Source organism: Filicampus tigris, chromosome 12 (assembly GCF_054856515.1).
Source record: "Filicampus tigris isolate MCC_2025a chromosome 12, RoL_Ftig_1.0, whole genome shotgun sequence".
NCBI classification, from domain to species: Eukaryota; Metazoa; Chordata; class Actinopteri; order Syngnathiformes; family Syngnathidae; genus Filicampus; species Filicampus tigris.
The window spans coordinates 6,690,065-6,704,196 of NC_141228.1; the positions used below are offsets into that span (position 1 = coordinate 6,690,065).

The 14,132-nt window shown below is 40.0% G+C and overlaps 1 protein-coding gene across 2 annotated transcripts in view; it reads right to left on the reverse strand.

Annotated features, from left to right (window-relative positions):
* Window positions 1–14,132, reverse strand: part of arid3a (AT-rich interactive domain 3A) — a 53,055-nt gene that overhangs the window by 6,743 nt on the left and 32,180 nt on the right. The window contains exons 4-7 of one of the 2 annotated variants that reach the window (XM_086048365.1): window positions 5,566–5,638; window positions 3,644–3,827; window positions 2,099–2,346; window positions 547–834 (exon numbers count right to left, since the gene is read on the reverse strand). In XM_086048365.1, the coding sequence (XP_085904491.1) occupies window positions 547–834; window positions 2,099–2,346; window positions 3,644–3,827; window positions 5,566–5,638 (793 nt within the window). Of the gene's footprint in view, window positions 1–546; window positions 838–2,098; window positions 2,347–3,643; window positions 3,828–5,565; window positions 5,639–14,132 lie in introns of both variants that reach the window. The other variant, XM_086048364.1, reaches the window with a different exon arrangement.

Genomic DNA, 14,132 nt, shown 5'->3' on the forward strand with positions numbered 1-14,132 from the left:
GTTATTGAACATAAATCCCGCTTGTGTAATATTGCTTAATTTTTTTTTTAGTTGTTTTTTAATCACTAAACAATACCAAATAAACACCAATAATTGCTTAAAAAAACTGTAGTCAGAAAAAAATGGTTTTGTGAAACACTTAAATGCAGACAACTACAGCAGTCCAGATTCCATCCATTCAATGCCCTGAGGATTAAATGACCTTACTGAATGTGAATATCCACAATCACTTTAAGCAAATATTTTTTTAATCCGATTATTATTATTTATTTCCATAAAGTTCTGGATACTAAGGCTTTTGGGTGAAATTTCATGACAAGCCTAAAATTTTGGACCCAAAAGTGAAATATACTGAAACTAACTTTTTGTGAGTAGTGCATTTGCTCTTTGATTATTGTAATTCTGAGTGCAAGTATATGGCAGATATCTCCGTTTTTTTTCTTTCTCTGTCTACTTTGAAGTTGGCGTTCATTAAACCAGATGATCTCCAACCAAGTGGCACAGTAGACCCTTTCCACCCGATCATCTGCTGTTTCTTTCCAGTACCTTGTTGGTTGATGCGGATGTTCATTGGTAACTGGGCTGTCATGGCCAGCAAGTTGTGCTGCAGCGCTCTCTGTAGCAGTCGATGGTGCTCCTCTGCCGGCAGCGCCATTTTCTTCTCGGGCGGCTCTCCGGCTTCCAGTTTGTCCCTAAGCTGTTCCAAAGCCACCACCTGAGCCGCCATCGCCGCCTGGGCCGCCGCCGCCTGCACGGCAGCCACCGAGTGACCCGCCAGGGCTCCCACTGGCATGCGAGGCACACCGACTCCATGGAAAGGCTGGCCGCCCTCTTCTTCTGGACAGCAGGGAGGAAAACACATTTTTTAAAAACGAACTTAACTCCATGTATCATAAGGCTTAGTGGTAAAGTACCTTCTCCTTCTCAGCGATAGAAAACATTAAACTTTATGTGATGAAGCTTTGACCACATTTAACTTCATCCAATTAAGATGACCACAGAAAAAAAATGCAAAGGCCAACACAAAAACAAAGTATTAGTATTTAAAGGTATACAATGACTTTAATGTTTTCTATTATAAACCACTGACTGGAATCAAGGTACGGGACAGAAAAACTAATATTGTAGATAAGTAATTGATTGATCACAAGAAAATTCTGCTACCAAGAAGCAACATCAATAACAAAAACGTCACAGAGTAAAGTGGTACTCTACTTACGAATGTCTCTTCATATGAAATTTTCAAGTTACGAAACGCCTCAACAGGAAAATATTGCCTCGTTACGAAAACATTTCAGGACACAAAAGGTAAAAATACAGTAATACAGTTTCCTGAACGCAACATACTCATAGCTGCTCTGCCTTTGGCTAGCCTAGCATCTTCCTGGCATCCCATTGGCTAAGAGGGACCTCTACCGTATGTGTCTATGTGTGCAGATAGACAGATAGATATATAGATAGATAGATAGATATGTGATAGATATATGTCTATGCAGCGTCCTCGTCATTCGCCACCTCGGGCCATGAGGTATTCCGATAGTTTTACGTGAATTAGAAATGAGGAAAAGAAAAAAAGGAGAAAATCTGGGGGTTTTTTTGTCCATACAAACAAAGCATGAGATAATAGAAATGTATGAAAAAGGGCCAAAGAATATGACCGTAATGTATCGACAGTCGCCACGTTATTAAATCAGTTCTTTACAAAACGCCAGGCAAAAATCCCTTCTGAGAGAGAACATGAACCAAAGAGGGCAAAACGCGATGAGGACAGCAATTAAAAGGTAAATGACCATCATTTTTATTCTTTATTCTTTGTTTTTTTACATTATGCACAACTCTCATTTATTGTGCAATAATCTAATTGTAACATGGATTTGTTACATGTTTTCGTGCATTTTTATGCTTTATAAAACATTTATGGCTGAATATTGGGGGGCTTGGAACGTATTAGGGCATTTACATGGAAAACACGTCTCTACTTACAAAATGTTCTACTTAAGAAATTTCTTCCAGAACCGATTAATTTCTTAAGTAGAGGTACAACTTTTCCTTTTTTTCCCCATCTCCGAACATCAACACCATTTGGTGCTGTGCCCACCTTTTTTGATCTTCTGGATGGGGGTGAGCGAGGCCCCATTGGTGCCTACAGTCAAACCCATGGTGGGCGTGGAGAGCTTGGGCGAAGACAGCATGGTGGGTGTCCCGTTGGGGGAGTAGGTGAAGAGGGAGCCGCCGAAGCTCTGTCGCCTGCCTTCCCGTCGATTGCTGTCGATGGCGGCCTGGAGTTCGTTGGGGTTGCTCAGACCCCTCTTGTCACATTCATATGGGTACAGGTACTTCATGTATCTAATGGGAACCACAAATCCATTTTAAAGGGCAAGACATACAGTGAGATGCTTTAGAAGGCTTTACAAAAAGGAGTAGTGAAGCCACTTAAAGTGGAAGTCAACCCAAACATATTTTTTTCAAGAATATGTTCTATGCAAACTCAGTCGTTGAAACAAGGCATTCAGATAAATCTTGCATTTGTGGATAAAGAGATAATTCACCCGTTTTTAGCCATCTCTGGGGGCGGCCATTTTGTCACTGTCGACTGAAAATGACATCACTACTGCTCAGGGTTCAGGTAACGACCAATCATGGCTGACCTGTTTTCTGAAGCTAAGCCGTGATTAGTCGTTACCTGAGCCCTGCGTAGTTGTGATGTCATTTTCAGTCGCCAGAAGTGACAAAATGGCCACCCCATGAGATGGCTAAAAACGAGTGGATTAACTCTTATTCCACAAACGCAATATTTATCAGAATGAGTTGTTTCAACTAGTGGGCCTGCTTGGAACACATTCTTGAAAAAAAATATGTTTGGGTGGATTTCCCCCTTTAAGACAGCGAGTGAGCAACCTGACATAATTCCGAAAGAGAATGTTGATGATACAGTATGACACAGGTTTCAAAGTGTGAAAGTAAAGCTATTTATTGTGATTTCTTCCCCGGCAAGTTTACTCACAAGCCTGCGCCCAATAGTTGGGCTGACAGTCAAATGAATTCCAACCTCCACAAAATGTCAAGCCAAATGCAAAAGATCTCTGAGTTGAGCCACAAGTGTAGTTTCAATTCCTCATTCTGTCAGTACATTTAAAACAGGTGAAGTGTGGTCATCAGCGCAGTTTCTACCCTCACAAGAAAAAAACGAATCATCTGTTTTCCATAGCGCTTGTCCTCATTTGGGTTGCAGGTGAGCAAGAGTTGCAACCAACTTTGGGCGAGAGGCCGGGGTACACCACAGCTAGTGGTCACCCCCCCCACTTGGAAGGCCCACAAAGTGTTTCAAATCAACTCATGCAGAAGCTGCTGTTGGCCAAAGCTCACATCAAGACACTCTCACGCTGACTTGCTAACATCATTTGCAACCCCACCAGGCCCCGCCTCTTTAAGGCACATGCATGTACAATGACACTCCAATGCATACAATATTTTCTATTTTATTTATGCTTGCAATTTGTTTGTTTTGTCCGTTCGAATACGACGCGTTGCAAAAGTGTGTTTTAATAAGATCAAATGTAATTTAAGTGTGTTGGAGGGGTAAGTAAAACGATAAAATACAGTATGTGTATTTTTTGTTTGCGTGTTGTGCGTGTTTACTGACTGTGTGCGGAGGGTGAAGGCTGCACTGGTGATTGAGGTAGGCAGATTAAGTCCTTTGGTGATCTCCCGCCACAGTTTCTTGTTGATGACCTCCACCAGGCCCCCCTTTTCCGTCACCAGCCTGTAGAGCATGTATAGATCCAGGACCTGCTTGGCCATGATGGGAATTCGATTCACAGGGGTTCCTGGAACAAGACCTCTTCTGTCAGTATGCAGCTTACAACAAGAGCTTAACTTGCATTCAACTAAATGATCAAACAAATGTCATTTTTCATTCAAGAACGCTATTGCCATCTATCAGAACGTCAATTAATATGACTGATCGCTCTCAGTAATGACCTGCAGAGGGCGCATTCAGCTTCTTAGATCTGGTTGAGCAGACCCACCCGGCATGCTTGTTGTGACTCATAACTTTTAGAATTATGTTTCATTGTAAACAACATCTTTTGTCTTCCATTTTTAGTTGTTGGCTCCTGATCGATATCAGCTATGAATCACCAACCTGTCACACTAACAAAGTGCCTCGTATTTATTCAGCGACAGTGATACATACTGAACCCTTGAGCATTTGTGATGCCAAACTGGTGAAACACAATGGTTTGCATTTTTTTTTTCTTTTTTTTGCTGGGCTTTGGGTCAGTGTGTGTGCGTGCCGTAGGCTGTGAAAGTAAACCGATCCCTTCACTGGCTTTGATACAATGTATGCCTTTATTGCGAGGACATCCTGGGAACGAGGCTATATGAGCATCAAGCAATCATCTCTGAATTGAATAAAGACCCCACCCAGCTGAGCGAAAGATGAGCACACGGCTCTGGGTCGACCCTATGTGAAGGGATCACCCTGTCCATAACCCACTATAAAGAGCGTGCGTCTGAGTCCAACACTGCAGGCTGCAAATAATGCAAAGTGATCATTTGTTGTTGTTAGAGTATGTGTTAAGAATCTATTACAGCGCTGCAATTGTGGTAACAAAAGTGGTTACCAAAATAAATCAAATAAAAAGCCACCTTTACAAATAAATGAATGTTCTTGCAAAAGTGATAAAATTGTACTACAAATAAGAGATGTGCAATATAATGGTATATATCGTAGCTACGATATAAAACATTGTGCGATATAACAGTATGTATCGTGGATTTAAAAAAATATATACATATATGTATATTTATCCAGCTTTCATTCGATTTCCCTTGTCACTACTCAGGGAATAATGCAGCTTCTTTTCCTCTCCTAAGTGATATTCTTGTGCCAGTCGGCTTTTTCCATTCACTTTATTTGCAGCTCAGGACACTGAGCAAACATGGCATCCAGTTATCTACTTGGAAACTTTTCACAAGTACACAGCCGTCCTAATTACAATGAGACTACTGTTCTTAGGAAGTACGTTCAAAGACCGAATTTTCAGAGTTCACAAGACCGTACTATGCGTTCCTGATATTTAGAGAAACGCTCAGTAACCATCCACACTACTACATTCTTCTTCGTCGCATATCTACAGCACTTAACTACGTACTCGCGTATTTTACATGGTGCCACTAATGGTCGGAAACATTCAAGTCGGACCTATCGCACACCTCTACGACATATTACGCTTCTCTTTTCAGCTAAAAAAAAAAAAAAAAAAGATAAAAAACACTTTACTACTGTATTTAATTTTCAACATTGAATCAACATGATTCAATCGCATCATTGCATTTTGCAGATTGGAAGTGTGAAAAATATAAGACCTTTACAAAATCATGTGACTTCAAATTATTTGGATTATTATATACAAATATTGTGGCATCTAATTTTTATAGCTTTGCTTCATTGGAATATTTGTATTATTTCCATTATTGTTCTTTGAGGAGAGGTGAGGTGAGTGGAGTCCATTTTGAACACCCACTCCAGTTACATTGAGTGTTTCTTGCCATGTTGCTTACCTCTTTTCTGCATGAAGCTGAAGAGGTCATCCAGAAACTCTTTCCTCTTTGGGTCTCCATCCAGTTCATATAGCTGTGGAGAGGAAGAGGAGTTAGATGAGGTGTTTCTATTTACAAAATACTATTAATAATATCAACAAAATGATGAAGAACATGGTTGCAATATCGACCTCAATTACTGACAACCAGAGTCAATGTATATATATAAAAAAAATTAAAAAAAATTCAAGCTAGTTTTCTCATATCAACAACACCCTAGTCCACATTCATTCATGCAAAGAGAGACATTGAGAAAAATGATTTGGGCCACTCAGGCTTGATGAAAACCTCATGCAGGTCCAGCTGCTGGCGGGGCCTAGCGTGCCGGAAAGTTCAGTGAAAGTTTGCAGTAAAAGTGAGGTACCCACTCGAAGGAGTACAAGGAGCCTATTGATAGTTGTTTTCTCCGGTCCGGTTTGGCAGCGTAACTTGGATAGATCATAATATTGATATCGCACCAACATGGGGGCTGAGGGGACTCGAGCCTCAGATTGATGCTCACATTGCATTGACAGCAAACGTCACAGGAAGACATTAACCTCTGCACATACATGACAACTCACCATTAGGCCCCAGAGCTGAAATGACTATTGATTTTCCAGCTGATGGGAAATTAATCTTTTATTAACTATTCTGGTGATCAATGAATCTTTTGAAAGCAACAACAAACACCACATCCAGCATCTTAAAGCTCTGTTTTTACTCTTACAAGACAATTCCGTTAATCCGATTTTTGCAGTCTTCTAGTGTGAAAGGTATTGCATTATAAATAGAATTTGATAGAAGTACAACATTAGGAAAATTATGAGAGGATCAGATGCAATTGTTTTTCTGGGTTAATATTTGGCCCATCCTTTCTCAAAACTGAAGTTAGCTGAAACATTTACTGTGTGTATTGGACAACACACAACCTGTGAACAACTGGCATGTTTCATACATTTGCTCGAAAATTAAATAAGACCATTAAGCCAATGCCAAACAACTCCAGTCTGTATTTAGCAACTGTACTTTATTGACTTGGAATCCCGTGGCCCGTGATAGCTGCATTGCTGACAAAGTCAGCAGTAAATTCAAAACAAACGTGTCACTGCCAGCAACATAACCACAGAACACTACGATGTGGCTTGTTTGGAGTGTTTGTGTGCTACTGTATGATGGATGCCACCATAGATGGCGGGGAGCACAGTTACGTGTTTTGCGCTCACCTAAAGTTGCCCCGAGAGGAAATGAAAAGCTTGTACAGCTGAAGTTGTGTAGGATGTGACAGAAGTGGCCTCTAACCAGTAACAGACTGCCCCTCATTGTAGCATTCAGCCCTCATTAGAGACTTCAAGCTGCCATCAGATCTTATTATCTTGCATGTGTGTGTGTGTAAGTGTGCATGTGTGCGGGGGGTTGCTGGATTGAATAGGCCTAAATGAGATGGTGTTGTGGTGGGGGATTCTGCTAATGTACAGGGCTGCTGGAGACAAGGGGGAGTTTTAATTACAGGATGCATGCGTTTTGTGAAGTGCCGCACCATAAATCTTGGAAATGACCCCCTTACGTGCATCCCCCACCCCCAACTATTCTTTATTTGTTCTCCATCACACAAACAAATATTTCCCAAGTGGCTGGTGGTTTTACTGTGGCATGGAGACATGGCTGGTAGATCAACCTGTCTTGAGTACCCAGTGCAGGTATTCAAGTGATGGGAGTATGTTCAGCCCCTTGCATGCACCAACTGGCTGCCAGAGGTACACCTGCACAATCTGATCAAATACGAACATGAGCTGCATCAGAAAATTCCTATAATGATATTGAATTTTGATGGACGGTAAGACAGTAAGATATTAACAGAATAATGGTATTGCTGTGCAGTGCGTCCAGTGCTAAACCGCAGCCAACTACCACAATAATAATAAGCAAACTGTTAAATTAATAACTCAGAGACAAGGCCAATGACTGAACATCAATTTGATCATGTATCTTTGGATCTCATACAATGTTGTGGCCAATCAGTGTATGAGTATAAAGGTTTCCTTGCAAACGGAGAATTTGTCTTCTGTAGTATAGTTAAGTATGTGAACTGCACAGTATCCCTGTGGCTATTCTGTATCCAGTTTCAAGTCCCATTCAGTATTCACTGTTAACACAGGCATGGACACGCATCCTGCTTTGTGTCGGACTACAGGCGACAATCACAGAATCCTACACCAATTAGAGAGTAACAGAGCCGAATCCATGTCTGTGTACTGCAAATGGGACAGCAGGAGTAGTGTAGCACTTCATTAAAGGGGAAGTCAACCTAAACATTTTTTTTTCAGGAATATGTTCACAGCAGGCCCACTAATTGAAAGACCATTCTGATTAATTTTGAGTTTGTGGAATTTAAGTTAAGCAGCAAAATGCACTCGTTTTTAGCCATCTCTGGGGCGGCCATTTTGTCTTCTGACTGAAAATGACATCACAACTGCTCACAACGACCAATCACGGCTCAGATTCAGAAAACAGGTCAGCCACGATTGGTCGTTGTGAACAGTTGCGATGTCATTTTCTGTCGACAGACAACAAAATGGCCGCCCCCAGAGATGGCTAAAAACGAGTGCATTTTGCTGCTTAACTTATATTCCACAAACTCCAAATTAATCAGAATGTCGTGTTTCAACTAGTGGGCCTGGTGGGAACATATTCTTGAAAAAAATAATGTTTTGGTTGACCTCCGCTTTTAGAACGCGGGATGGTTTTGACGCACCTCGATTACAGAATCTCAATCATTTCAATTCACATTCTAAGTTGCCATTTTGCCACCACTGATTGGCTGGCTCTGTGTTAGTAAACAAGCCACGGTTGTGAGATCACTTATACGGTGATGTTGGTGCATAAAAGCGGCAAATGGAACATACATGATCACAGATTATGCTCATATGACTGCAGCTCTGAAAGTAATACAATTGAGATAATAGTTCTTTCTTTTGTTGGGTTCTTAGGCGGAACATAACCTAATTACAATTTACAAGCATGACTACAGTGCTGCATGTGCTGTCATCTATACACATTAAAATATTTGGAGGCTAATGATCCTCTTAATTGAAAACCAGTATCTTGTAATGAGCCAGTGGCATTATGGCAACTAAAGACATTTGTTAGATATAGATGGGCATTTGATAAACTTTTCTTAATCGACCACGAGTTTGCTGTTCGCAATGAAGTTCACTCCATTTTTCCTTGAATTACTTTAAGATGTGAAATAAATGAATACATTCTCCACAACTGACATAAATAAGCCTCAATTCATCAACTAATGCATTATTTTGGCCATAATATACTTGGTGGTGAGTTGGAGGCTTCAATTATGACAAAATTCTGCAAGACAGAAATCAGTCTGAAAGGGACACCTGCTTCACCAAATATAACCAGTCAGGATCTCGTTCCTGTAAGAACAATGTCACTCCCCACTTTTAGCTTTTCTAAACACTAAACTATTCATATAGCCTGGCCACCTGACTATTTATTTATCCAGTTCTACTGGTCTGTTAATCAACACCCCCTTTTACTTCCTTTTTGTTTATTTCTCATTTAATTTAGCATGTGCACTGCTATTAGATTATATCGTTTTATGTTTCTTTCTCACAGATTCAGTGATTATAATCCTGCTAATGCACATTGTAGCTCATCTGCTACCACCTACACCCACACACATACCTTATCAGGCAGAGCTGGGTGTGGTTGGTGTAGGTTTACTGTATAGTTTTCATGTTTGTAATACGTGAGCAGGGGTTGGGGCCCCTCCTGGATTAAAGCTCTGCTATTCAGATAAACAAGGAGAAACTAGAAAAACGACAATAAAACGGGCCAACTGGTATTACTTGGAATGAGTTCATGCCCCTGCAAGGTATTGATAGTAACAAAACACACACAGCATTTTAACGTTAAAAATGTCACTGAAAAAACCCCCAAACATTTTGTTTAATTCACCAGAAAAGATTCTGATTGGATTGTATTGGACAACTTGGCATTAGTGACATGCACTAGTAGCATTTACCACTTTGCAGCCATAGAAAAGTTCACATTTTGAGTAAAAAATGCTGATTAGTTCCCACACTGGCTGTGTATGTAGGTCAGCCACTGCCCTTCTGCTGATAAATTATGAGGAGGCCTCAGACATAAAACAAAGTGGTTTATGATGAAAATAATCAGTAACTACAGAGCAGCCTGTTGCTGCAGATTTGCATGTTGGTGGAAAGTAATACGGTTTGGGGAGGAGATTTATTTCAGTGCAGGGGGAGGGTTTGCTCCAATGCAAGTGGATGTTAGTAAGCCAGCGGCACACAAGTGTCACATAGCACATAATAAGGGCTTTGCAACAGAAAACCAGAACCCAGAGGAGAGTGGAGTATCTTCTACAACTCTTCAAGCTCTCGATCTGGCATTCTTTTAAATATTTTATCTTTTGTTAAAAAATAAAATAAAAATAGGAGCCTTGTAACATATTCTAAGAACAAACGTCAAATGTGACACAATGAAGCAGAGTTTCATGTCTCAGCATGACAACAACACAAGCATAAACCTAAATCAAAGAGTGGATTGACCAGTACAAGATGGAAGTTGTGCATTGGCCTAAATAGAGCCCACATTTGAATCCAATAAAAAATCTATGCTGTGACCTGAACACGTTAGACATGTCCACACTTTCGAGTTCAAGCCAAACTGAGATGTGACTGTAATAAAATCATGCTTTAAAATGCTTCACCAGCACAAACCATTTATTTCCTTTTCCTCTATAAAGGATTTGAGTAGGTGTAAGTGATGTTTTGCGCTTGTTTTAAAAGTTTTCGACTTGAAAAAAAATCTTGATACATAGGTGGTTGACGTTTTTCATTCATAGCGGGATATGAGTAAAGACTGACTCAAGTCATTGTAAAACAGCACTGACATCGAGTCATCGAATGTTCTTGCAATGAATCAAGTTATTAAGTTGCGGGATTGCTGGCAACCAGCACACCGGATGTGATTTGCATAATACATCAAGAAAGTCTATACTGTGGCTGTTGCACAACAGAAACCAGATATTGTTTAAAAATGTCATTGAACCAGTTACTCCATTTGTTAATCAAAGACTGTTCATGTATTTACCCTCCACATGAGAAGCATGAACGTTATTTTTTAAACAATTTAACAGGAAACCATGCTCATCTGGAATGAAGGAGGAATGGATTGTGGAAAAGAAAAGCGCAATAAGTAAACTTAGTCAGTACTAAGTGACTCATAAAGGTGGGGGAGGGGGATTTGTAGCTAGAAGGGGTCCAGGTCGGGGAGTTGATACAGCCCTTGAACACATGATCAGCCATTTTCAAACAGTGCATTCAATCAGGCAACAGCCATTTTATGAATGCCCTTAATCTCCCAAAAACAAATGTATGAATAATTTTTGATCCATAGAACATACAGCACAGTATAGTTTTTATCCGAGGTGCACTTATAAGGTACAGCAAAACATGACTATTCATGTTAAATATTGTTGATTTCAGTAAGAACAGGGTGAAGTAGCAGCAACAGCAGTGAAAGGTGGTTCTGTATGAGGGGGCCTGGTTTACACCAAATACAGTACACTAATTCAATTGCATTTGTGTTTTTAATGCTATTATGTGATTATGACGGGGGAACCTTGAGAACCTTATAAGAAGCCTGGCAAGTTTGTAATTTGTATTTGTTGCATGTGAATTTGAAAGTTTTAATGAAAGGACCCTTCAGTGACCCTTTAGAACTGCATTTGCAAGGACAGAATGCTATGTAGCTCTACGATTAGCAATCTGGCTGTACTTTAAGAGAGGGCCGAGTCACAGGGGCCAAGTTTTGAGTCATTATAGTAAGGTCCTAAAATGTGTGTTTGGCATTTAACATTGGCTACCGTTCTGTTTTTATCTAAGACTTGATGGAGCACTGTAGAATCAGCAGAGGTGGGTATTTTACTAAAGTTTGCCGGTCCGTCATTGGTCATCCGTCATCAGTCTATTTTTCAAGCCGAACCAAACTGTAATCGTCTGTTGGTCAATCCGTCATGTTATTTTAACCGCACTTCCGTCAGTAAACATCAAAGGTCCGCCAGTCCGTCAATCTGGAAAAAAAGTTTCCAACAGATGAAAAATCCATCAATCCATCTGAACCGATTTGATTAAAATGGTAGATTGAGTGCACTATTGTACATCATAATGTGTTGGCTTGCTGCTCAAACAGCTTTACACTCACATTCATTTGACATTTCACATTGCCTTATTTGCCAATCTATTCAACTGTTACATGGGAGCCTGCTGCCGCTTTAATTCTTAAAAAGTTTTACTTTAAAGTTTTGCTTACCTTAACCAGAATCCAATGTCACATTGTTGCCAAAGGTACAATCCTGGTGGATTAAAATTATTCATAGTCCTGGCGAAAACTGAAATAAAGTACCCATTACAATAAAAGAATGCTTATTTCTTCAAATTTGTCTTCTCCCCTCCCACCTTCTTTTTTGTTCTTCTGTCTTTTAAAGGTTGGCAAACAACTTTTGGTGCATTACTGTCACCATCTGAAATGGAGTGTGGGGGCTGCAAAACACTGTTTCACAACCTCCTAACCCCACTCGTTCCAAAAATAAAAATAGAAATGTAAAACTTAACTCACAAGAACTTCTCTGTAAAACTGTCTTTGTATTCAAAACAAATGCATTACTTCTGACTAGGGCTGTGCAATTAATCGAAATTCAATTACGATTTCGATTATTACACTCCACGATTACAAAATTGGCATAATCGTATAAAAACGATTATTAATACTATTTTTTAGTTGTTTTGAGGCATGCGCACACGGGTTACTCCGCTGCGCCGCCCTCTCTAAGCTAGCTAGCTAGCTAGCCAGCCAGCCAGCCAGCCCGCACCCCGCAAATCACACTGCACACGCTCCTACTCAATGTTTTAACAAAGTAACAGACCTAAAAATGGTACAAGACCCGCCACAGGAATGACTTGTAAACAAGCAAGGCAAGGCAAATCGCTTATTTGGTTACATTTTGGGTTTGCCGTGGAAGACGGCGAGCAAAGACGTATAAAGTGCAAGTTGTCTCTGCATCACAACGAATCTATTCAACCATCATTTGGTTTACGATGATGTTATGATACACCAAAGCAAGAAAACACCGAGTTAGATTTGGCGATGTCCGCAACGCAAATCTCAGTCGTTGAAACACTGAATGCAGCAACCCTCACCCATCAACATCGGAGGGGCACAAAAAGATAACAGAATCTAATGCCCGGACAATGAGGCTTCCAAATGTTTAGGGCACAGACTCCACTTCGCAATCTGCACGAGTGATTTTTTTAAAATAACATATCTTGTGCAAATATATACTACTTTTACTAGCACAAAAGTAGAAACCATGCGAAACATTATTACTGTGACTTAGGTTAAATTTCTTGTGTAGTCTATAATATGAAGTCAATATTTTTGTGTTCATTTTTGTTTCAAATTGCTTCAAAAGCAATTTGCAAACATATTATTGGTCATTATATTGTAATACAGTTTATATATTGCCTACTGTAATTTAGAAGTATTGTATGGATTACGTACTAGTATGTAACAGTCAACATTTAAATTAGTTTGACCTAATCAGCATATTAAATTTATAATTTATCAGAAGCAAATTACTTTAACTTTGTTTAGTATGTGTAAATATTACTTTAAAAACAAAACAAAAAAGGCTCCGGACAAAAGTCTAAATGTATAGATGACTAGTATGTCTGTTATTCAGTCCGATGGACTGCTAGGTCCGTTCGGACTTAACAAGTTTAGTGATGATGACACGGGCGGACGAAAATTCACTCCCGTCTGTCCGTCTTTTTTTTTGTTTTTCCCGTCAAACGTCAGCAAAACGGGCGTCCGTCAGTGGCGAACAGACAGACAGAATGCCCACCTCTGAGACTCACTGTAGACACATTCACCAAGTGTTGTTAATGCTTATATTTCAAGACATAGCTGTACAGATGAGTGATGAAATATGTATAATACAGTATTCTCAATAGACTAACACTATGTCAATATCCCCACAAACCATTGATGCATTGAGTATGCTGAAAACGTCTTGATAAAGCATAAAACCAGCTTGTCAAAACAACATTTCCAGCTTGTAGTAGATCACTACTTGAATCCAGTGTGAACAACATCTACTGGAATGTACTTCAAATCAAATACAGGAAACGAGCTCTTTTCCTTCTCAGTCTGATATGACATTGTTTCTGTATGGAATTGAATTCAGCTGGAAAATGTGGCGCAACAGCAGCGTGACAGAAACATCTCGTACGCGTCTCCATAAGACGACATCAATAATGAATCCATCTATGTCCACTCTCTACCCTCCCCCTCGAGCACACAATTAACAGCAACAATAGATCTGTTTTACTGCAGTTGCATTCAACATTGTTTTATTGACAGGCAGGATCAAACGCATCATAATCCACAGTGAACAGCTGACCTCATAAATTCAAGCGCATCGACTGAGGGTGAGGAGCTGTGCC